This window comes from Phyllostomus discolor, chromosome 6 (genome assembly GCF_004126475.2).
Source record: "Phyllostomus discolor isolate MPI-MPIP mPhyDis1 chromosome 6, mPhyDis1.pri.v3, whole genome shotgun sequence".
NCBI classification, from domain to species: Eukaryota; Metazoa; Chordata; class Mammalia; order Chiroptera; family Phyllostomidae; genus Phyllostomus; species Phyllostomus discolor.
In genome coordinates this window covers 167,311,083-167,334,079 of record NC_040908.2, presented here as the reverse complement: position 1 = coordinate 167,334,079, position 22,997 = coordinate 167,311,083, and the positions used below count along the sequence as shown (strand labels likewise).

General features: G+C 66.3%; 2 protein-coding genes across 7 annotated transcripts; both read right to left on the bottom strand.

Moving 5' to 3' along the window:
• Window positions 1-1,206: 1,206 nt before the first annotated feature.
• NDUFS8 (NADH:ubiquinone oxidoreductase core subunit S8) lies at window positions 1,207-5,309 on the bottom strand. Of its 3 annotated transcripts, none has more exons than XM_028516012.2 (7): window positions 5,194-5,309; window positions 4,059-4,116; window positions 3,920-3,970; window positions 3,314-3,403; window positions 3,037-3,209; window positions 1,471-1,599; window positions 1,207-1,381 (listed from the first exon to the last, which is right to left on the bottom strand). In XM_028516012.2, exons 2-7 carry the CDS (start codon window positions 4,114-4,116, stop codon window positions 1,250-1,252), a joined length of 633 nt encoding a protein of 210 aa, XP_028371813.1. In that variant the 5' UTR covers window positions 5,194-5,309; the 3' UTR covers window positions 1,207-1,249. The 3 variants fall into 3 exon arrangements, with proteins under 3 accessions (XP_028371813.1, XP_028371812.1, XP_035885678.1); XM_028516011.2 differs by having other exon boundaries at window positions 4,989-5,196; XM_036029785.1 differs by lacking the exon at window positions 5,194-5,309 and adding an exon at window positions 4,888-5,187.
• A 1,340-nt stretch (window positions 5,310-6,649) lies between these two features.
• Window positions 6,650-22,159, bottom strand: ALDH3B1 (aldehyde dehydrogenase 3 family member B1). Of its 4 annotated transcripts, none has more exons than XM_036029783.1 (10): window positions 22,011-22,159; window positions 16,718-16,880; window positions 13,427-13,537; window positions 13,161-13,281; window positions 12,783-12,868; window positions 12,287-12,368; window positions 11,162-11,548; window positions 10,364-10,530; window positions 8,309-8,408; window positions 6,650-7,313 (listed from the first exon to the last, which is right to left on the bottom strand). In XM_036029783.1, exons 1-10 carry the CDS (start codon window positions 22,034-22,036, stop codon window positions 7,129-7,131), a joined length of 1,428 nt encoding a protein of 475 aa, XP_035885676.1. In that variant the 5' UTR covers window positions 22,037-22,159; the 3' UTR covers window positions 6,650-7,128. The 4 variants fall into 4 exon arrangements, with proteins under 4 accessions (XP_035885676.1, XP_028371942.1, XP_035885675.1 ...); XM_028516141.2 differs by lacking the exon at window positions 22,011-22,159 and adding an exon at window positions 21,065-21,248; XM_036029782.1 differs by lacking the exon at window positions 22,011-22,159 and adding an exon at window positions 18,431-18,560.
• Between the last annotated feature and the right edge of the window lie 838 nt (window positions 22,160-22,997).

Here is a 22,997-nt window from a genome sequence, read left to right as displayed (position 1 = left end):
GGCTCGGTGCAGGGGGCAGGGAGCCGCAGTCCCAACACGGAAGACAGGACTCTGTCAGGGGAAAGTCGGGGGCTGGAGAGTCTGACGCATTTAATTCTTCTCGCGTCGACTCATCGGGGCCCCAGGCCAGCTCTCCAGGGCGGGCCGTCTGGGCAAAGCGGTGAGGAGCAATCTGGGATTTCCGAGCCTGCCCTGCACCACTTCCCGGTTTCACGGGGTCCCCGCCCTGGGGCTGCAGGACACTTCCCTGCTCCGGGAGCCCCTGCTGAGCCCGGGAGTATGGACACCCTCCGACCTTGGCCAGTGGTGGGTCCAGCCCAGCCCAGGTGTCGGCAGTGGCCTGGGAGAGGGCTGCCAGGGAGCAAGCGGGGGGAAGCCTGGGTCTCAGCTGCGGGTCTTGCCGGAGCCTCGACGGTGCCCACGTGCAGCGCGTCCCCGGGCAGAGGGGGCACCTGGAGCACCTCCCGCACTTGCTGGTCCCGAGTGTTTTGTCTGGGGATGTCGGGGAACGGGGACCAAGTGCTCTCAGACCAGAGTTAGCGTCTTCACGGGTGGCCGGCTCAGCGACCCCAAGCAAGTCACTCTGCCTCTCTGAGCCAGTCCCCGGCTGCAGGGAATGCGCCGAAACCCTGCCGGTGCCTGGCTCGGACCCTGGGGGGGCTGGTCTGGGCTCCTGCTCTGCGCTGGGCTTGCGTGGGGTCCCAGAAGGAGCCACGTGACGTGGCTGCAATCCCAAAGCAGGAAGTCGTGTGGAGCCAAGCCAGCAGCCTGGTCTGGGGAACTCGGGGAGAAAAGGGGATGTGGCGGGAGGCTGGGCCGGGCCAGCTCAGGGGCAGCAGGGCCTGTGTCACCATCTCGTGACTGCTGTCCTTGGAGCGGGCTTCCCCCAGACTCCAAGGACGACCCGGCCGCTGAGTTCCTGCCACTGAGGGGCTTCTGCCTTGGGAGGCTATTTATGTGCCCACAGTCTCAGTTGTGGGGGGCTCTCAGGAAAGGGCAGGCCCAGGGCCCGGCCTGTGGGCACCCAGGATTGGGGGAGCACCAGACTGCAGCTGTCGGGCGGCCCACTGAGCCCCGGGGGAAATGTCCGGGAAGATGTGTGACCCACAGCCAGGCCCCAAGCCCACTGAGGGACCCAGAGGAATGCACAGGCCACAGTCTGGCCGCGGCTCGGACAGCAGATCCACGACAGAGACCATGCAGGGGGGGAGGTCAGAGCCGCTTTATTGGGCTGCGGGCCGGCTGGGCGTCACCGGTACAGGTAGTCCGCCTGGATGTTGGCGGCGATCTCGGCCTCCCACTTGTCCCCGTTGTTCAGCAGCTTCTCCTTATTGTACAGCAGCTCCTCGTGCGTCTCCGTGGAGAACTCAAAGTTGGGGCCCTGCGGGCGGGGGGTGCAGGCGCGGCCACGTCAGGCGCCTCCCGGGAGCCTCCGCCCCACCCCACCCCCGCGGCCCGGGGCGCGCTCACCTCCACAATGGCGTCCACGGGGCAGGCCTCCTGGCAGAAGCCGCAGTAGATGCACTTGGTCATGTCGATGTCGTAGCGGGTGGTCCGGCGGCTGCCGTCCGCCCTCGGCTCGGCCTCGATGGTGATGGCCTGGCGGGTGGCGCGGGGTGCAGGGTCAGCCCTCCCGGCTTACCCCCACCCCAAGTCTGCCCACGCCCACGCCCTCCGGGGGCTCAGCCCCGGGGCCACGCAGAGCAGAGGCCCTTCAGCCCAGCCAGCTCCGTCCTCTCCGACTCTCCTCCCAACAGGCCACCCGTCACGTCTCTCTCACCGGCCTCTCCTTAGCCTGTCCCCTAGGTGACGTTTTCCTCGTCCACTTGTCACCTCCAGAACACAAGTCCCAAGTCCCACGGGCCGCCACCTGCTTGTCGTGGCAGCGCCTGGAGCCCTGAGGGGGCCCGGCCGGAGGAGGTGTTCGGTTACCCTCCCCCTTACGCCTTGTTTTCCCCATTTGACAGATGAGAGCACGGGCTCAGAAGGCCGAGGGGCTTCCCGAAGCCACGCAGTGAGTGAGGGCCAGAGTGCAGGCCCGAAGGCCGGTCCTCAGCTCCAAGTTCAAGGGTGCAGCCTTGGGCCAGCTGGGGAATGGGCGCCCCGTGGCCCCCCGCAGCGGGAGGACCTTCAGAGCATGGTGGCCAAGGCCCTCACGCGCCTCTTGCTAACAGCAGGGCCTCGGCGGGGGGTGGGGGGAGGCTCACCTCTTCCTGCTTCAGTTTCCTCGTTTATAAAAATGGGGGTGACAATCTCCGCTTCCCAGAGTGGTGGCAAATGAGCCATGAGCCTGGTCCCCAGATGGCCCTTGCCGCCTGGGAACCGTCACTGTCATCCCTGCCGGGGGTGGCCCTCTGCGCTCCAGGTCAGAGGCCTGCAGCCTGGGGAGCCTGGGAGCGGTCCCGGAGGTGAGCTGGGACTCAGAAAGGTGCCATCCTGAGTCACCAAGACGTGGCCCTGGAGCAGCCATGGGCGGGGGGACAGGGGTTCACTGCCTGCTTGGGCCCCTGCTGGGCATGCCCGGGGTCTGCCCACTGTGGCTGTGTCTGTGTTTCCACACTGACCGGCCCCGACCTTGGGGGGTCCGTGAGGGAGCCTCCGACAGAAGCCAACTTAGGGGTTCACGGGAGCAGTGACTGGGGACAGGGAGGGTCTCGGCTGTGGTGCGTGTGCTGGGGTCTGGCCCCCCCACAGGCACACGGACAGAGCTCCTGGAACTGCTGCTGCGTGTGGCCACAAAAGGAGACCCTCAGGTGCCACCCTGTGGCTCTCAGGCCTGCGAGACACATCCCCGAGCAGACCCCCGGGGGCAGGACCCACTGCTGTCACGTGGTCTGCTCAGAGTTCGCAGCTGACCGCGCTGACTCACTCACCGGCTGTGAGCTGCTCCCAGCCACGGGGGGAAGTGGCTCAGAGAGGGAACGGGAGTTTCCTGGGGACGCACACCCAGCGCGGGGCCAGAGCACGGGCCCAAAGCTGCCCGCTTTCCCCACGGCGGCAGGCTGCAGCCTCCCTCTCCCAGTGGCGGGGGCTCACCTGGGCAGGGCAGACGGCCTCACACAGCTTGCAGGCGATGCAGCGCTCCTCCCCGGACGGGTAACGGCGCAGCGCGTGCTCCCCGCGGAAGCGTGGGCTCAGCGGGCCCTTCTCAAATGGGTAGTTTATGGTGGCTGGCTCCCGGAACAGGTAGCTCAGGGTCATGCCCAGTCCTGTGGGCAGCGTGGGCATGGTGGGTGGGGCCCTCACCCTCGACCATCAGTGCGAACCACCACCCCCCACCCCCGGTCCATCTGGCCCTCCCCAAAAGGCCCACCTCGAATGAGCTCAGTCCACATCAGGGTTTGAGCCGCCCGGTCAGTCACTGACTTCATGTCCATCGCGGGCTCTTGAAAGTTCACATACTCTGCAGGGGAGGCAGGCAGGAAAGCTGCAGTGGGGGGAGGGGGGGGTCTCACAGTCTCACCTCCCCCGCAGGAATGCAGCTCAGGGAGATGAGGCCCCACCCTTTGGGCAGGTGCAATGACTGGGCGCCTAACCCAGGGGTTGTTCATTCCCCAGACCTTCCCAAACGGGGCCTCTGGCCCTGGGCAGTCCTTGCCGACGTCTCCCTGTGCCTGTGTGGCTGTCTTAGCCCAGGGTTGAGGGGTATGGGAAGGGGCTTGCGTGTGGGACCCCGGGAAAGGGCCCGGGCACCCAGGGCTCCCCACCCCACACGAGGGAGCTCTGCGAGTGCACGGTGTACCCACGGAGGGCCCCACCCCAACAACGGCGGACTCTGTTCCCCTCCATGAATCAAGTCCATCTTGATCGTCATCCTCATTGTACAGAGTGGAAACTGAGGCTCAGAGAGGGGAAGACCCTGGCCCCTGGCAGGCCCGTGACCAGCAGAGCCTGAGGCTCCAGGCACCCAGGGACTCACTGTAGGTGGCTGCCACTGCGCTGCTGTGGAGGCTCCGGGCACCGGGATGCCCTGCAAGGGAAGAGGTTATGCTGTGCAGCTGCCACCTCGGGCCGGGACACGGGGTCCCCGCACCCAGGGAAGGCTCCCTTGGTCCTACCTGCTCGTACCACCTGGGCCAGAGCCCGAAGCAGCGCCGGCGTGGGCAGGCAGCGCATCTGTGGGCATGAGAAGGGAGGGAGGTGTGTTGGGTCCCAGGCCTGGCCCCCGAGGGACTCTGGCTCTGAGGGAGCCCCGAGCCTCAACTCCAGGGCCACTGTGTCATCTTGTCTCCTACTTAACCCCATTCCTGTCGGAGGCAAGAATGGCCTTCCTGTCCCCCGGGGTGGCACCTCCCAGCCCTCCAACTCGACTCAGCTTGAGGTAGGCCCCGAGTTCTATCTAGCTCCCCTTTAGGAAATCTTTAAGATCCACGCCCCCTCCCTCCCCCACCAGTGCTCCTGCCCCCCACCTTTCCTTCCTGTTCGTCCTTCCAAATCGGACCCAAACCACACTGCCAGCGGCCACCAGTATCAACCGCAGGCACACTGCACCAGGCACTGTGCTAGGGGCCACACGCTCTGTCATTCTGTCCTGACGAGCACCCCACGAGAGAGGCACAGGAGAGAAGCTGCATCCTGTTTATATTAGGGGACTTGTCCAAAGTCACACACCAGGAGGCTGGGACCAGAACTTGAACCCAGGCCTCTCCCCTGCTGGAAAGCTTCTAGAGCTTAAATAACCCTCAAGATCAAATTCCTTTCCCCAGCATCGAGGCCCTTCTGGAAGTGTCTCTCAGGCTGCTTATTTACATTGGACAGGTGAGGTCACCTGGCCTGTTTTCTCATATAAGGAATATGGGGGGGGTCATGAGTAGGGAAGGGCGTTCCTACATGTCAAGGGGTTAGCCCGGAGCCGCGCATTTACCCGAAGCTCAAGAGTGCCCCCCCCGTGAACTGTGACCTCTAAAGAGTCTATTTCTTTTGACCACTGACTTCAGTGCCAGGAGCCCAAAGCAGCTCCTTCCACGACCTTCCCCGTGACCTCTGACCTCAAGGACTCAGGCAGCGCAGGCGCCTGGAGGATGCCGCGTCCCCGTCCGTCCGCGGCACGCTCAAGGACACGGGAGCACGGGTCCTGAGCGCGCAGAGATGAGGCGCGGGCGCAGAGCCAGCAGGACCAACAGGGACACCACACTCGCCCCCGAAGCCGCGCTGCCCAGGCCCGGCCTCAGCAGCCGAGCCCAGAACACCCACCTTGAACGGTTGCTGCTCCTTCCCCCTGCGGAGCGGCCTGTCCGCCAAGGGGCGGAGCCTACCGCTTGGGACGCTGCGATTGGGCCGGGTGGCTGCGCTTTGTCCGCGTTGACTCTTCATGGTGTAAACTGATTGGCCAGTGGCACAACGGAAGAAGGGGGGGAAATGCAGAGACATCTTTCTGCATCTCCGATTGGTTAGGGACGAGCAGGCCCTTGAAGCTGTGTAGAGCGCCACCACGTTGGATTGGAGCGGCCTGTAAACGAGGGCTCCCAGAGGCGGAGGCGGGACGCCCGGGGCGTGGCTTGGGGAGTGGTTCCGGGTCGGCCTCCGCGCGGCCTGTGTGCCAGCCCTGTTGAGTGTTTCCCCGGGCAGTTAAGTGCACTGCTTAACAGTGCCGGAGCCGTGCCTACTCCACGCTAATCCGCTAATCCTTCAGCCAGGCGGCTTTATTTAATCCTTACAGCAGCCCTGCGTGGAGGACAGATTATTCTCGCTTTACCGGTGGGGAAGCCGCGACGCAGCCTCGCTTAGTTATCTTTGCCTAAGCCGCAGAGCTGCGAAGCGCTGCTTCCGGAGCCGCACCTGGGTCTTTGTAACTGGGGAGCCCCGGCCCTCGCCAGCCACCAAGTCGGTGGTCCTCGCAGTGAACCGTGTGGCAGAGGGACACCGGAGGCTGCAGACGCAGAGAAGTCCCCTCAGCCTCCTGCACGTGTGTGTGTGTGTGTGTGTGTGTGTGCGCGCGCGCGGGGCGGGGGGCGCTGGCGTGGGAGGTGGTCAGGGAAGGCTTTGGAGGGGGTGATGTTGAGGCAGAATGCCGGTAGGAGTTGAGCAGGGCAAGAATGGCAGAGACGCTCCCGAAAAGCACACGTCCCATGCATTTAGAAGAGGACGAGGGCGAGGACAAGCCGAGCGCGTGGGCACAGGGCCGTGGCAGAACTTCCCGAGGACCGTTACGGGTCCTCATGTGGGGGCGGCGGGGGGCCTCTGCAGGGTTTCAGGCCAGGGGCTGGCACAGCCCAGGGAGCTGTGGGAAGAGCAGTGCGGAGCCTGGGGGAGAGAGTGAGTTACGGATGGCCCGGAACGGAGGGGTCAGTGTGCGGGTCAGGGGAGTTGTGTGGTGCCATGGGATCATCGGGATTACTGAGAGGTAACACTAGGGCGCTGAGCAGGAGGCTGGTGAGTGGGGCTTTGTGGCTGAGTGTTTGGGGGACCGTTCCATGGCGTCAGCGCCCCAGAGGGTGAGCGGGACAGGGAATAGGACGAGTCCCGTGTGGGTGAAGCGCCCGGGGCTGGCCACCTGGGGGACAGGAGTGTGTCCAGAGCTCCCAAGGAGCCTGAGCTGGAGGGAAGGAGGTCCTGCTGCAGGCATCTGGGCCTGACCCGCGGGGAGAGGGGCGGGGAGAGGAGGGAAGCAGCTTCACCCCGCTCAAATGAGGAGACAGGGTGTCTGGAGCTCGGGGCGGCGACTCGCGTTTATTAAGCTCCTGAATTTAATCTCGCAGCCATCTCAGAGACACAGGCGTTAGTCATCTCCACTGTGGAGACGGGGAGCAGCTCAGGACAGGGACAGCCTGGGTCACAGCAGGTCCACGATGTGGCCTGGGCCAGACGTCAGCGCCCCTTCTGCTGCCCTTTCCACAGGAAGGGGGTGGGGCTCAGGGGTGCCCCGTCTGACCGGGACAGGTGGCTCCTGGAGGTTTCGCACACTCCCTCACCTTAGCCCCTCCTAGTTAGGGGGCAGCAGAGGGCTGGAGAGGGACGCCCTGAGAAGGAGAAGGGAGAAGGGTAAGCGCTGGGCTGGGTTGTGGCCTTGGCAGGCCCTTCCTCCTTGTGCCCCGGGCCCTGGGTCGCATCTCCACCAGCCACAGGTGACAGGGTAGGACTGGGACATGAGCCGGGAGGGGCCCTTGGTGCCCGGTGCCCGAGGCGGGCTCAGAGCAGGGTGCAGCTGCGGGTCTCCATGGCCATCAGCAGCACCCTCAGGTTGCGCAGCGAGTAGGGCGGGTAGCGGATGGAGTAAATCTTCTCCAGCCCAGGGCGGCGCAGCAGGCAGGCGCGGTGGTGGGAGAAGGTGTCGAAGGAGAACTTGCCGTGGTAGCTGCCCATGCCGCTGGCACCTGCGCAGTGGCAGAGAACGTGGCGGTCAGGCCCTCGGCGGCAGCGTCAGGCGGACGTGGGGGCTGCCGGCCACACAGTGCAACCTGGATGGGCCACTTCATCCCTTCGAGCCTCACTGCCCCGGTCTGCAAAGGGGGCTGGCTCACCCCAAGAGACCCGAAGGAGGGCTTAGCCCTGGGCCTGGCAGCAGCTCCATAAACGTCGGGGACACCAGCTGCCGTGGGAGGTGTTAAGGCAAGACAGGTAGACAGTGGTCAAGAATGTGGATTCCGGAGGGACCGCACAGGCTAGAACCTCAGCTCTGAGCTAGCTGTGTCACCTCGGGCAGGCGACTTTGCCATGGTGTCCTCCGTGCCGTAGGGTGAGAACGGTGCCTCCCTCCTGGAGCTGTGGGGGGCTGGGTGAGTGTCCGGACCCCTGGACACAGTAAGTGCTGTGTTGTGAATCCTCAGCGTCTAAGTAGGGAGGTGGTCAAGGACGAGGCAGCTTCTGCACTGAGGAGTCTGGGCGGGGGCACCCAGCCTGGTGGAGTTGGGGGTAGTCAGGGAGGGCTTCCTGGAGTAAGCCCCGAGGGACGCGGGTTTGACCAGATGAAGAGGGCGGGTGTGGGCAGCAGGGACCCAGGCTCAGATAAAACTCGGACCCAGCACTTGAAGGTGTTTGACCCGTGGCTTGTTAGGGCCCGGGCAGAGCTCAGTGTGGCTGGGGCAGTGGGCGGGGGTGCGGGGAGAGGAGGCCGGGTCAAGACAGGCTGGCCTGCAGGAGCTGCGAGTCGGGGTCCAGCCTGATCCCGCCCTCATGGGAGCCCGGGGGGTTTTCACCAGGAGGAGGACAGTCAGACTCCGTCCCAGACAGACCCCACCCCCAAATGTCAACGCAGAGGCAGGTCTGGAAGATTCTGTCCAGACTCCGTGGGGGGGGGGGGCAGAATGGAGGGGCTGCGGTGCCATCAGTCACATGGGTAGGGAAGGACGCGGGCTCTGCCGACACCTACCCACTCCTCCGAACGGCAGGCTGGCGAGGGTCAGGTGCATGAAGCCGTCGTTCCCGCAGAAGCCCCCGCTGCTGGTCCGCTGCAGCACCTGCTGGACCACCTGGGGAGAAGCAGCAAGCGGCTGAGTGGCTGGGCGGCAGGAGGCCAGCCTGCTGGCCCCAGGGAGGGGCTGGCCCACCACGTGAGCTGCAGGGGGTGCTGGGACAGGTAGAGGGCGCTGTCGCAGAACGGCCTGCCACCAGACTCCCAGGTCAGGACGCATTCCTGAGCACCGGCCCTCGTGTGCGGGGTGCTGGGGACCCACAGGCCCGGAGCAGAGGTGGAGAGGCAGTTTGCCTGGGGACGTGGAGAGTGTCCCAGGAGAGGGGTGTGATGCCCCTGCTGAGTCTGAAGGGGTCAGGGGTCATTCGGGCAGAGAGGGGAGGGGCCCCCAGGCAGAGTGCAGGGCAGGTGGGGTGGCTGAGGGACAGGGAAGGGGGGTGGGGGCGGGGCTGTGTGACGTGCGGCACAGGGAGGTCGGCTGCGATCGCCTGGTCAGATGGGTGTTTTAGAAACATGACCTTGGGCCCTGGCTGGCGTAGCTCAGTGGATTGAGCGCAGGCTGTGAATCGAAGTGTTGCAGGTTCGATTCCCAGTCAGGGCACATGCCTGGGTTGCAGGCCATGGCCCCCAGCAACCACACATTGACGTTTCTCTCTCTCTCCCTCCCTTCCCTCTCTAAAAATAAATAAAATCTTTAGAAACATGAACTTGGCCTTTGCTTGACTTTGTGAAAACCTTTTCTATCCATAGGTTTACTTGAAGAATGAGAGGGAAAAGGATGAACTGACATTAAGTGGTCATTATATTTAGTTACAACGCGTGACCCTCAGATGGCCCCAGGGTCAAGGCTTATCTGGTGGTGGGCGGAGTGGCACCCCCAGCTGTGCGCTCAGAGGTCACTTTCGACCAGCAGTCACAGCCACAGCGGATGGAGAGGGGAGCACCGGCGCTCCCAGGGACCTAAGGGCGAGTCTCCTGGGCTGAGACGTGTCTTAGGTGTCACTCTCTCCAGGGACCAGGGCTGGGCAGTCAGAACAGCCATTATGCCAGGTGACTCCCGTTCCAGAAACCCTGTGTCGCGCTTTCTAAAGTGAACATAATCCCGGTAAACCAGGGCGCCCAGAGGAAGGGCTGGGCACAGGAAATATGGCACGAGCCCAAGGCGTCTTGGAGACCCAGGGAGGGAAGGAAGGGACGGAAAACAGGACGGGCAGGTCTCAGCACAGTAGCTCCCCAGCCAGTCATGGCCCGGAGGAGCCCCGACGGCTACAGGCTGCAGCAGGCCCCTGGCCGGGCCCCAGAGCAGGGAGAACTGGCGAAGTCCGAACCGAGTCCAGAGCACGGTCGCCAGTGGTGTGCCACTGTCCGCTGCCTGGCTCTGACCGGTGGGAGGGCCCTTGACCGGGGGAACTGGGAGTGGGGTCTGTGGCCCCTGAGCTGTCTCTGATACTTCTGTAAATCTCGTCCTCCCAAAATAAAAACTTGATTTCCAAAAATACTGTCTGGTCTGGGAGGGAGCTCACGAGGGCTGGGTGAGGCAAGGAGGTGAGTCCTGAACTGGGGGCACCCGCCCCTGAGGCTCCAGGCTGCCCCCAGGGGCTGGAGGCGAGGGCCCAGGGGTGGGGCCCAGGGCCTGTGCCTGGCCTGTGTGTCCCGGTCCCCCACCCTCCCTGTCGCATCCCGTGTGTGTGCCTTCCGTGAGCCAGACGCTGGAAGGGGACACTGCAGCCAATGGGCTGAGATGGAGGCCGGGCAGATGGGGGGACACGAGACACTGGAGAGGGTCCTGGGACCTGCCCGAGGAGCACCCAGGCCAGGGCGGCCAGGACAGCAGGGGAGGGTGGTGGCTGCTCCCAGGAGGGACAGCAGAGCCAAGATGGCCACCACCCAGGGTCTCCTGGGACAGCCCAGAGGGGCCAGGACCCTCCATCCCTCCAGTCAGTCCCTCGGCTCACGGCCGGCACCTGCCCCCACCCCTGCCCAGCCTCTGCTCCCGCCTGCCCGAGCCCCCACCTGGCGGCTGTTGGAGAAGGCGTACAGGGCCAGGGGCTTCTCCCGGCGGTTGATGAAGTCGATGGCCTCGTCCAGGCTCCTCACGTTCACGATGGGCAGGATGGGCCCGAAGATCTCCTCCTGCATCACCGGCTCCGTCTCCTGCACGTCCACCAGCACCGTGGGGGCTGCGGGCACAGGGCACGGCTCGGCCGCTGGCGCAGGGCCTCCCGGGCAGGGCCCAGGGACCCGGGGCTCCAGGCTCGGGGAGGTTCTAGGGAGGAGTCTCCCCACGGCCCCCGAGGAGGGACCAGGAACCAGGGCCCAGAGGCCCCCCAGCCTTGGTCTTACAGTCTCGGGGTGACGGGACCTCAGACCCCCGGAGCCCAAGGTCCCAGGTCCCAGCCTGTTGGAGCGGCAGCGGCACCAGCGAGACGTGTGGCCCAGAGGCTGGGAGCTGCTTTGTAACCACAGCCTGGCGGGTGCTCGGGGTGGGAACTGTGGGCCCACGGGACCCGGGTCACGGCTGTGGAGCAGCGGACGGCGGGAGGGAAGCCGGGAATCTGAGCACTCGGGCGTCCTGGGACGCCGGGGGGCCCGGCCCAGAGAAGCCGGGCCTTAGAGTCATGGGGTCACAGGCTCGGGCCACGGTGACCTGCTGCATTAGTGCCGGGGAGTCGTGGCACCAGAGCCGTGGGCCCAGCCGGGCTCCAGCAGAGTGGCCGTGGGAACCTCAGGGCCCATCGGGGCCCAGCTGTGGCCCCCAGCGCAGAAGGGCCTCAGCCCGGGGGGTCCCGGGGCCGGGAGAGGGGGGCTCACCGATGTAGCGGTCACTCCCGTCACTCTGGCCCCCGACGGCCACACGGCCACAGCCCAGCAGGCCCTGGAGCCGCTGGAAATGCTTGTCGCTGATGATGCGGCCCAGGTCCGGGGAGCCCCGGGGGTCCTCGCCGTAGAAGCGGGTGATGGCGCCCTGCAGGGCGGGCACCAGCCGCTCTTGCATTTCGGGGCTGCAGAGCACGTAGTCGGGGGCCACACAGGTCTGGCCGGCGTTGAAGTAGCGGAAGAAGGCCACACGGTTGGCCACGGTCTGGGGGTCGCAGTCGTCGTCCACGTAGCAGGGGTTCTTGCCCCCCAGCTCCAGCGTGACGGGCGTCAGGTGCTTGGCGGCCGCGGCCATGACGATCTTGCCCACCCGGGGGCTCCCTGGGGATGCGGGGCGAACCAGAGTGACGTTCATTCACGTGGACCAGGTGGGGTGGCCTCGGCCTGGGGCGGGGGCCCCTTGAGTGGGGTTCACTTCCTGCCCCTCGTCTCCCGGACAGGAGGCTGAGTCGGGGGGCCCGGCCTCAGCGGGCCCTCCCTTCCCGGTCGCTGCTGCGCCAGCAGAGCCTTTTGCAGGCCCCCTCGCCCCCTCCTGCCTCGGATCCCCCGCTCGCCCCTGCAGGTGACTCACACGCTGCCCTGCGCCTCTCGCCACCTGTCCACGCTTCTCTGGAACCTTCAGCGACCCCTGTCCCCTGAGGCTGAGGCCGGAGCCCAGCTGTAGGCTCGGACATTTGGGTCTCTCCTCTCTGGCCTCCCCTGGCAGCCCTGCCCCCGCCCCTCCACTGCCCCCACCCCCCACTCGTCCCCACCTCCCATCTGGGCGGATCTTCTGCATTTCACAGTTTGCTGCTCTACTCAGCCTCCCCTGACCTGAAGCCCCCCTACCCTGAACCTGGAGACCCCTGCCCTCGCCTGGCCCGGCGTCTGTGCGGGTGACCCCGGCCTTTCTCCCTGGCTCCCTCTGCCCGGGACCCGAAAGCTCGGTCACTCCTCCGCCTGCCCCCTCCCCGTGGTCCTGGCTCCTCCCGTCTCTGGAGACCTCTCCTTGTCTGTGAGGACTTGGGGCGCCCCCCACCCTGCACGCCGCCCACCCCCACGCGCTGGGGCCGCCCTCACCCGTGAAGAAGATGTAGTCGAACTTGTGCTCCAGCAGCTGCCCGGCCTCCTCAGGCCCGCCCAGCACCACGGCAAAGCAGCTCTGCCAGAGGGACAGGTGGAGGCTCTGCCAGGGACCCCGGCCCGGGGAGTCCCGAGGGAGGCCTGCCTGCCCCGGACGGCTCCCCCACCCCGCCTGGCCTGCCCCGGGCTGCCACGGCTCTGGGTGGCCTGGATAGTAGCAGTGAAGTGGGGCGCAGGGGTTAGGGTCTGGCAGGGTTGGTGGGAGGGCCGAGGCCATGGCTGGGGGGCAGGGCCCACCAGAAGACGCGGAGAGGGACCCCAGGAGGCAGGCTCCTTGGGCCCGGCTGTGGTCCCCACCCGTCTGTTTTGCTAGGAGGGAAACTAAGGCTGAGCAGGGCAGCATCATGGCCGCAGCCACGCCACCCACAGGAGGCAGGAGTGAGGTTAGCACGCGGGCCCACCCAGCCCCGGGGGCCCGCCTGCCTCTGCTCACCTGGTCCAGGTACCGGGGCAGCACCTCCACCAGGACCTTGCCAGTGCTCTGGCTGATCTCGGAGGGTTTCAGCACCACGCAGTTCCCTGCAGGGCGAGCGGGGCGGGGCGGGGCGAGAGCTGGGAGCGGGCAGCCACTCCCGGTCTCCATTCTCACACCTGCAGGGCGGGTGTTGGCCTCACTCCCCCCTCAGGAGAAGACTCTGGCTCAGAGAGGTGACATGAGGTCGCCCCAAGGTCACGCAGCCTGGGGATGTGAGCCAGATGTGAGCCAGACTTTCTCGGCCACCTGAGGCCAGCAGCCGGCTCCCCCGGGGCCCTGTCCGCTCCTCGTGAGCACACAGGCGAGGACAGGTGGGAGGTGGGGGTTCGCTCTCACCTGCGGCGAGGGCGCCCACCAGGGGCACCAGGATCAGGTTCAGGGGGTAGTTCCAGGGGGCGATGATGAGCACCAGGCCGTAGGGCTCCTTGCGGATGAAGGCAGAGTCCAGCTGCGTGGCCTGTGCGGGAAGGGGGTGCAGCATGGCAAGTGCCCGGGGGCTGAGACCCCGGCCCCTCGGCACCACCCGCCACCCCAGAGGAGGCCCAGTGGGGAAACCCCGACCCTGAAGCCCACCTGCCTCACCCCACCCCAGGCCGGCTCACCAGGTTCTTGGCTGCTTTCTCGTCCTTCATCCAGGCCTTCAGGTTCCTGAGCGCCAAGTTAATCTCCCCCTGGCTGATGCTGAACTCGGACACCTCCGACTCAAAGACCCCCTGCAGGGGCGGGGCGGGGCGGGGCCCCAGGACCAGGGTCGGCGGGTGGCCGGAGGCCCCGACAGGGCCCAGCCTCCTCCAGACAAGGCCTGCTCTGACTTTCCCATCCACCCAACCTCTCCACGTCCCGTGAGCGCGTGCAGTGCGCAGGTGCCGTCTCGAGCCAGGGTGCAGCAGTGGCTGAGACAGACAGACAGCCTGGTGTCCCGTGCAGCCGCTGTTGCAGGGGGACAGTCAACATGGTCTCGGGGACACTGTCTACCACACGGGGATGAGATGGCGCAGTGGGAAGACTGCTGGAGCGTGTGGCGTGTGTGTGTGTGTGTGTGTGCATGAGCTCCAGCAAGCGAGCACGTGTGCAAGTGCTTGAGTGAGTGGTGTGTGTTCGAGTGCGTGTGTGTATGTGTGTTTGCTCCATTTTCCGCACGAGGGCCAGCACCGGCCTCGGGGACGAGGCTGCAGCTGAGCAGCGAAGAAGGGGAGCCCGGGAACGTCCGGTAGCAGAATGTTCCAGGCAGAGGGCAGGGCACGTGCAAAGGCCCTGAGGTGGGCGCTGGCTCGCCGTGCCCCCGCCTAGCCGGGAGCGGAGTGGGCGAGGGGATGGGGCCAAGCGGCCGGGCTGAGGGCGTCAAACCGAGCAGGGACAGGAGCGAACTTGCGGTTTAACAGGATTGTCCGTGTGCCCCACTGTGGCCTGCTCTGTGGGTACCAGTCTGCCAGGGACCCTGGGGACAGGCCCCCTGGGGTAAGTGCCATCAGTTCCCACAGCCCGGGGGCCGGGCGTCACTGTCAGGCTTCCAGGGCAGGAGGGAGGAGGCGGCTGTCCCCGGGACGCTGTCCCCATCTCTGTCTCCGTGTGCCTGTCCCACCCCAGCAGGGAGGAGAGACCCAGTCAGTGAGCCTCAGGCAGCGTGAGGCCCACGGTCAGGGACCCCACGGCCCAGCTGTCCTGAAGCCTGAGGCTTGGCCATCACGAGCTCTCCCCTGCTAGAGGGCAGGGCGACGGTCCCGGGGGTGCTGGGATGGTTTTGAGGGTGAACCTGAGCCCAGAGACGGGGATGCTCTTCTCGGGGCCACTGAGCAAGCCAGTGCAAGGCCAGGGCCACAGCTGGGACCTTGAGGGGGGAGGGAGAAGCCTCACCCCTCTCGCTGCAGGGAAGCAAAGCCCGGATGAAGCGTGCTTCCCCACCCCAGTGTGCACAGCCCACGCCTCTGCCCCCTGAGCTATGGAGCCTGACCACTGGACCCGGCAGGTCACCTATGGTCTGAGCGAGGTTTGGGCCGGTTGAAGGGACAGTCTGGGCCCTGCCGACCTCTGCGATGTGGGGAGAGCAGGCTGGTTTGCGCCTCCTGCAGGGGTGACTGTGTGGCCGCCCCACCCGGAAGCCCTGCTGGGTTTCAAGGGGAGGGTTCATGCAGATCAGGGCGGGCAGGTGCCACGTACCAGGAAGGTCGGGGACAGAGCTCGCAAGCTGGGGGGAGGAACCCGGGTGTCTTTTCTGGGCTGCTGCGCCCTTTGTGGGGCCCGGCTGCTGGAGCCAGGAGGAGCCGGGAGGAGCCGGGGAGGAAACCCGAGCCCAAGGGAGGAGAGGGACCAGATAGGCGGTTGGAGCAGGTGTCCGGGGGAAGGGCAGCTGGGCCAGCAGGTGGGCGGGCCCAGTGAGCGGGACACTCCCCACAGGGAGGCCAAGCACACCCTCTGGGTTGCGGGCAGTTGTGGAGAACTTGGCCAGGAGCCCTGCTCTCATAAATGGGGCAGCAGATGGTTCCAGAAGAGGCCAATGAGGGTGCCCTGGTGTCACCTGGCTGCAGGAGAGGTAAAGAGAAGGTCTGGGGACAGGGAGAAAAGGAGCAGGGGTGACCAGGAGGCCATGTCCTCAGGACAAGGCTTTGTGGCCAGCCCCTGCCGTCCCTGTGGAACGGGGACCCACCCCACTGGTGACTCTGGACTCGACCAGGCAACGAATCTGTGACTACCGCAGGGATGGGGCAGGCACCTGGCTGGCTGCCGTGAGTAGGGTGGGTCCCTGCCGGTGCCAGCGTCTCTATCATGACCCCCGCGGAGCCTGCTGGCCCACTGGAAAAGTGTGTGTGCGTGGGGAGGGCAGCGTGTGGGCTGGCTGACCCTCGAGGGTGTAAGCAGCAAGCAGCAAGCAGCAAGGGGTGGAGCCCAGAGGTCAACGCAGGGTCTCGTGTGGGACCTCGGGAGGCCCCAGGCCCTGCTGGGGACATACTCGAGGTTCAGGGCTCAGACAAGCTCAGCATAAGCCAAGGGGACACTGCCGTCCCCTGGGGGGCCGCCAGCCACCGGCTCGCACTGGGGGCTCCTCGCAGGTGGTAAGGATCCAAGCAGCTAGCGCCTGGCCAGCTGACAGAGAGCCACTGGCCCTGGGGTGCCGGGCAGTGAGGGGCCGGTGGGACGCACCGGGTGGGTCTGGGAACTGCGGCCTCTGTAACGTGCCCAGGGGAGCCCCAGGGGGCGCTGAGAAGGCGGGCCCTGTGAGCTGGGGAGGCGGAGCCACCTACGTATGTTCGAGAAAGTGTGCGTCTTGGGGGCCCGCCATGGCCGCCGCTGGGGTTGGGGGCGGCGGAAGCCCGCCCACCCGTGTGTGAGGCTCATCTTTCGTGCAGCCCTGCCCCTCCCTCTGCAGCCGAGCAGGCTCCTTGCTGTCCCTCAAGCACGGCACACCAAGCTCCTCCTGCCCCAGGGCCTTCGCCCGTGCACGCCCCGCTGCCGCTTCCCCCAGGGTCCACGTGGCTCCTTCTCTTCCTCCTTAACGCCTCTGCTCAGAGGCCTTCTTCTAGGGAAGCCTGCCCTGCCCCCAGCGTGAGACGGCAGGGGAAGTGAGATGGCCCCCTCGCGCCCCCTTCCACCGTCCACGCACCACGTGATTATTGATTCACTGTCGAGCTCTGTCAAGGCCAGCTGGCTGCACACAGGGATTTTGTTCTATTGTCTGTTGCATCCCCAAATCCCGGAACGGGACGTGGCACATAGTAGGTGCTCAGTAAGTAGTTGAGCAGATGAAGAAATGGATGAATGTGGTAGAGTGGGTTACGGCACAGGGAAGGGGTGGAGGGGGGTGGGTTTTCAGTCCCACTTCATGGAGGATGCAGCTGTCTCCATGTCCCTGTCCCAGCCTCCCCACGCCGCCCGCCGACCGCTGCCGCCGCCCCCACCTTGCGCAGGTCCCGCGCCAGTGCCTCCTGCAGCAGCTGCTTGTTCTCCTGCAGGAAGCGGCCCAGGCCCTTGAGCTGGGTCACCCGGAACTCCGCCGGCCGTGTCCGCCCCGCGCGGAAGGATTCCCGCAGCCGCCGCAGCGTATCCTCGAAGGGGTCCATCCTGCGGGGGGTGGGGCGGGAAGGGGGAGCGTGGGCCAGGGCTCCCCACCTTCTCGGGCACCCGCTGCAGCCCTGCCTGCACGGTGTGGGCTCACACACACCCTCCCTGGGGCTCACGTGTAGTCCCAGGGGGCCAGGCCCCGCCCCGTCTACACACACACACACACACACACACACACACACACAATACAGGCCTCCCGCCCCCTTGGCCAGCAGGTGGAGAGCTCTGGACCCTGAGCACTGGTGTGGGTCTGGGGACAGCTACTCCATAGCCCCTAACGGTGGGCAGGCAGCCAGGAACCAAACAGAAACTAGCCCCAGGTTGCGGCTGCACCCTTGTCTGGTGCTCCACCTGGACACGGGGCTGTGCGCACCCACCAGGCCTGGAATAATCAGGGGGAGTTGGATAAGGAGAGGGACAGTCCCCACCCCCCACCACAGTTCCCACTTGGGACGTTCCAGACACCAAAGCCTCTGTCTCCCTGCCCCCAGCCTGGCAGCACTGCCCAGGGAGGCCGGGCGGGCTGGCGGTGGCCCAGAGGGCTGGGTGACAGAGGGCGGTGCCCCCTCTCCCTGCTCCCCTGCTCCCCAGCTGGAGGGAAAGAGCTCCAGCCTCCCAGCTGTCCTGCCGCCCACCCCAGCCTGGGAGGGAAGAGCAGGGAACAGTGGGGATGGGGGTAAGGGGCAGCCCCGCCTCCTCGCTGTCAGCAGCAGGGGGGGCAGGGGAGGTGGGGGCCCCCACATTCCCCTGGCCCCCCATCTATTTACTGGAAACTCGACAAAGGAGCATTCTGACACATTCACTCCTTCATCTGCTGCCGAGGACCCGTGGGGACCCTCTCCTGCTGCCCTTTCTGACTTCCCGCCTTTCTGGTCTCCGCTTGCCTGATGCCTCCTGCAGGCAGCCCGCCCTGGTTACTCCCTCACACACTCTCTCACAGGGGCCCCTGGGCTCTGCTCCCCACCACGCTGGGCCACCGCACAATAAGTACCTAGTTTTATCCCACCCACCTCCCGCGACACCCCCCCCCCCACCCCCCCCCCCCCCCGACTGGGGTGCAGATCCGCATGGCCTGCTTGGCTCATTGTGGGGGTCTGAGTACCCCTGCCTCCTCATCCTCTGGGGGAACAGTGGCAGCACCCCCAGCTGGCTCGGTGCTCGTCAAGAATGAGCACAGTCCCAAGCCCAGGGCTGGGCCTCAGTGTGTCCGCAGCTCCCAGCGCTTGTTAAGCGTCTACTGTCCCCGTGGCCCTCGGCTTTCTGGAAGGTTCTATGGCCCTGAGAGCTGAGTCTGCTGCAGCCCATGGGATGGCCTGGCCCCGCAGGCCTCCTGCCCTGGTTGGGGAATGCTGGGCGGTTGCCGCGGACAGCATGCTCCGTGGAGAGGGTGCGGTGTGGCAGAAGGGGGACATTCGCAGAGTCCCTCTCGGCCCCAGGCTCGGCCCCTCTGCTAGGTGGGGGGAGCCCTGGCCAGGCGCAAGAACCCCATCACCCTCTGGGCTCACCCCGGCCCTGCCTCGTGCCGGCCTGACCTTGGGCGAGCCGCTCACCCGCTCGCTGCCTCTGTTTCCTCGTCTGTAACCGGTGGTGACAGAGTGCTCGCTGTCGTCCTGAGGACTGAAGGACGCAACACCACGCGGAGCGCTGGCGTTTGTGCGTGCATGCGGTGTCCAGGAGACGTGGGCTAGGCCCCCTCGTCACTCAGCGCTCTGTGGTCTCCCGCCCCCGCCCCGCCCCCCTGGTCCAGCTCTCACCTGCAGGCTTCTGGTAGGCCCTGAGAGCCCGGCACACCCATCCCGCCCCATCTCCTGCCTCCCCGGGCTGTTTGCACTTTCGTCAGAGTCCTCGTCAAACCCGCAAGAATGTAAGGCACGGCGCGCCTGCCTCTGAGCAAGGCGCGGGGTGGGGGTCTCTCCTGGCAACACTGAGGCAAACTCACCCAGCCTTTGCCCCTGCTGGTCGGTCACTCTGGATGGAAGTCCCCCCACAGGGCTGCCCCCCGGGCCCAGAGAGCTGGGCACAACCCAGGCGAGCAGAGGAGCCATGCCCACCCCTCCTCCGGGATCTGGGGGCACCCAGGGCCCGTGACCTCACAAAGGACCCACAAATGAGGGGGTTCCTGCATCAGATGGGGCTGGGGTCCCGAGCTCCTTCCTCCCCACCCCGGGCACGTCTGGGCTGCCCAAGTTCCTAAGAAAGTCGGCTCCGGTCACCTGCGCCCGTGGGACCCACTTCACCACCAGGACGGCCTGGACAGGGTGCCGTGATTGCCCCCACTGGAGGGGACAGAGAGCAGGGGGCCTGCCCGAGGCCACCCGGCTTCTCCACCCCGACAACCGGAAACCCAGAATCGAGGGGGTCCAGAGGAATTCCACCCCACCCCCACGCTCCAACCCCCCACTGGAGGCTGGGCGGGAGCTTCAACCAAGCTCGTTCTAAGAGCACCCTCCCAGTGCCGTGGCCCCGGGCTCGAACCCCAGCAACCCCACTCATCAGTGAGGAGCACCTGGGAGGGTGCCCTGGCCTCTCTGTGGCTCACCTTCCCCACCCGTGAAGTGGGGTCAGCACCTGGAGCCCCTGAGGCTGCTGCTGGGAGACCACCGCCCAGGGAGGGGGAGGGAGACCCCGGGGTGGGAGCCTGCGGAGACCTGAGACCAGCGTGAGTGCCGGGGGGGCAAGGACATCAGCCCAGGTGGGGGCAGGAGCTGGGGAAGGTGACAGAGGGAAATGTGGTGGCTCGAGGGCCCCGGGGACCCCCTTCTGCTGCCAGAGATGGAGGTCCCCAGCCTGCGTGGGAGGTCCATGCCCCTAGTGTCTCCAGTCGGGTCTCTCCCGTGTGGCCGGGACCTGGATGTCCACAAGGTGCCCCGAGGCTCTGGGCAGCTGCCCTGTCCCTTCCATGGGTGCCGTGGGCTGCCGGGGACCAGCCCCAGCCCCACCCTCTGGGGCGGCTCTGCGGAGGCTCCCTGATGCCCACAAAAAGCCCCCCTGGCGATCAGCTCCCCCGCAGGGAGGCACGGTCGTCGGCTGGTGCCCCCTCCCGGAGCCCTGGCAGTGTCCACTCCCAGGAACACGACCTGCCATAGTCGCTCACTGCAGACCCCCACCCCGGCTCCCGGCACAGGGCCGTGCCCAGGAGATGTGTGCTGCCATGCGGACGCTTGACCTCTGCCCGCCCCCACCCAGGCACGGGGCGCTCTCCCTCCTGGGGCCACGTGGTCCGGAGCCGGGGCCCTGGGTTCCCTTCCAGGCTGTACGAGGGAGGATGCAAAAAACCCCGGAATTCTCTTGTGGAGGGTGGGCTCCTTGCAGTACAGGCTCCCCTGCTAGGGGAGTGTTCTAGGAGCCCATCTGGATCAGTGTGCCAGCTGGCATTGTTGTGAGAGGCTGCATTCAGCTTCAGTGAAATGTAATTTTTTTGAAGACTCTTTCAATGCCTTTGCCCATTTCAGGATGGCTGATTTACGAGCACACCTGCCCGCACCCCACTGAGTGCTCAGCAGTTCCTGACCCCAAACAGCCTGAACCCCAAGCCCCACCCTCCCTATTCACCTGATGTGTCCAAGTGACTTTTTCTTGTTTCCCCGGTGAAAAAAAGCCCTCCAAGGGAAACGTTTTGCAGATGTGGAAGAGATGAAACAAAAACCAGTAGAAGCGCTAAAAGGCATCAAAGTCGATGAGTTCAAACACTGCTTTGAGCAGTGGGGAAAAAATGTCTCGATATGTGTATTGTATCGAAGGGAGAGCACTTGGAAGGTGACTGAAGTGTCAACGTGTAAGAATAAATACACAATTTTTTATAAATAAATTCCAGGGTTTTCTGGGTCCCCCCTCCATCCAGCCCCAGTGAGAGGAAGGATGGTGGCCAGCTCCGACAGAAAAGGAGGGTGCCGGCTGTCGGCTTGGCTTCGGGGACCCCCGGGCCCCTCCTCAGCCCCTCCTTCTCCCAGGCTCCTGCTCCGGTCTCTTCAAAAGGAAGTGTCCCCCCCACCGCCCGCTGCCCCTGCTTCCCCTTCCTCCCCGGGCCGGCAGGGGAGTTCCGGGAGGACACGGCCAGTCTGTGTGTGGCCCGAGTGGCCCTGCCTGCCCAGGCAGCCGGCAGCCGAGGGAGCCCCGAACCAGCCCGGCAGCCAGATCCCCCGCTCGCTGGCTGCCGTCTCCCCCGCCCCCGGAGGACACGGTACCTGAGGCTCTGCCGAGCTGCCCTTCCTCCCGGCGTCTCCGTCTCCGCTCCGCCGGCGCCCTGCCCTGCCCCGCTGTTGTGAAACGTCCCGGCCCGGCCGGCCTCTGGGGCGGGGCTGCCCTGGCTCGGCGCCCGGGCTGAGATTCACTGCCACCTCCGGCAGTGTGTGGGAGAGCCCGTGCAGTGGCCCGACCGCCGCCGGACCCCAGAGCTCGATCTGGGCCGGACAGAGACTGCTTCCCGTAAAAGCCCTCCGAGACCACCTCCCCGCCCCCCACGCCAGGCCCCAGGCCGGCCGATGCTGGAACAGGCCCCTGCCCCTCCCCAGGCGAGCGCGGAAGGCATCCTTCCCCCACGTCCGGGACAGGTCGAGTCCCGGCACCCCCATCCGCCTTGGCCTGCGCCTCATCACTCCTTAGCGCCTGCCCCGCGCCCACGGCGCCTCGCCACTGCGCAGGGTGAGCCTCGTATACGCATTCCCTGAACAAACTCTCGATGCTGCGATGGGGTTGTCAGCCTCTCCTTTGTCTCTCTGGCCCGGGAGATTCTGCAGCAGAGCACTCAGGAGCCTCTACATGCCCTCCTGCATCGCAGACAAGGAGCCAGGCCCGGAGAGGGCCAGCGGCCGGTGGGGGCCACGCAGAGGTCTCCAGGGAGCTCTGAGCTGAGGGGTTCCCCCCACCAGGCCTGGGGATGGGGACCCAGGCCCAGCAGGAGAAGGAGAGGCTGTGGCCCTGGGAATTACGGTGTGGGGTGGGGCCCAGTCACCTGGAGCAGCAAGGGCAGCCCCGTCCCCACCCCGAGCCCAGCCCACCTGAGCCTCGTCTCCCACGGGCAGGATGAAGAGCGCAGATCCGGAGGTGGCTGGGGTCCAGGAGCACAGCCTCGGGGCCGGGCTCCTTGCGTGTGCGTGTCGGCCAGCACCGCCTCCCCCGGCACCCACTCACCGAGCCTGTCTCCTGCGCCCCGACATCTTACAAGGAGGAACGGAGCCCCAGACAGGGGACGGGACTTGCCCACCCAGGGCGCGAGTGGCAGCGCTGGGACCCACACACTTGGGAGCCCGCAGCTCCAAGCAGGGGCTGCTTGTGTTCCCAGATGCCCCTCCCACCCCCCGGGGCAGAGCGCCGCCCTCTGCCCCCTAGGGCAGCTGTCACCACGATGTGTCACCATGGTGGTTCCTGCGTTCCCGCTCCTCTGGCGCCCGAGCTGTGCCGGGGGCCTGTCTGTCTCTGCCTTGCCCCGGCCCCCACCCCGTCACACCTGTGGGAGCCAACACAAAGGGGGCGATTCCCGAGCCGCCGCTGGTGTCAGACAGGCAGGTGATTGGGTTACAGGTGTGGGGGCAGGAGCATCTTCTGTGCCATCGCCCGTGCCTGCCACTCCGGGGCCACCGCCGCCGTCCTACTGCCCCTTTGCCTGGGCGCCCTGGCTCTGCCTAGGATGCTGGCCTGGGACCCCCGGGCCACCGGGCCCCTGGGAGAAGCTCCTCACCACCCCCACCCTCCCCGCTCCCCGGGCCCCCCTGGGAGGGCACGGGAGGTCTTGGGGCCCACACCTGCTCTGGTGCCCCTGGAGGCCTCAGCCGCTTGGGACAGGGGTCAGGGGCTCCGGAGGCCCCTGTCCTCTGCGTGAGATGGAGCCCCCAGCCGCTGCCTGTCACGTGGCTCAGCATGTGACAGCCCTGCCGTGCTGTCTGGAGTGGAGCCAGGAAGAGGCAGAGCTGGCCCCAGGTGGGGCTGGGCTGGGGCTGGGGCTGGGCCTGGACGCCCTCAACCAGGAATCAGGCCCAGAGAGGGCCAGCCACTGGTCAAAGGCCACACAGCCAATCAGGGGTCCTCCTGGGGAGGTGCTGGCAAGCGGAGGGGGTGTCGCAGGATCTCCAGGGGCCCCTCCCTGGCCAGGGATTTCCCCTGCAGGGGCGATTCCTGAAC

Coding starts and splice junctions, on each gene's coding strand:
- NDUFS8 (XM_028516012.2), bottom strand. CDS start 4,116: ATGCGCTGCCTGCCCACGCCGGCGCTGCTTCGGGCTCTGGCCCAGGTG. Junction 3,971..4,058: donor GGCCCAGGTGGTACGAGCAG/GTAGGACCAAGG, acceptor CTTCCCTTGCAG/GGCATCCCGGTGCCCGGAGC. Junction 1,600..3,036: donor AGGCCGTCTGCCCTGCCCAG/GTGAGCCCCCGC, acceptor GCCACCCGCCAG/GCCATCACCATCGAGGCCGA.
- ALDH3B1 (XM_036029782.1), bottom strand. CDS start 18,543: ATGCACGCACAAACGCCAGCGCTCCGCGTGGTGTTGCGTCCTTCAGTC. Junction 12,369..12,782: donor TGCCCCGGTACCTGGACCAG/GTGAGCAGAGGC, acceptor TCCCTCTGGCAG/AGCTGCTTTGCCGTGGTGCT. Junction 8,409..10,363: donor CCTTCTCCAACAGCCGCCAG/GTGGGGGCTCGG, acceptor GCTTCTCCCCAG/GTGGTCCAGCAGGTGCTGCA.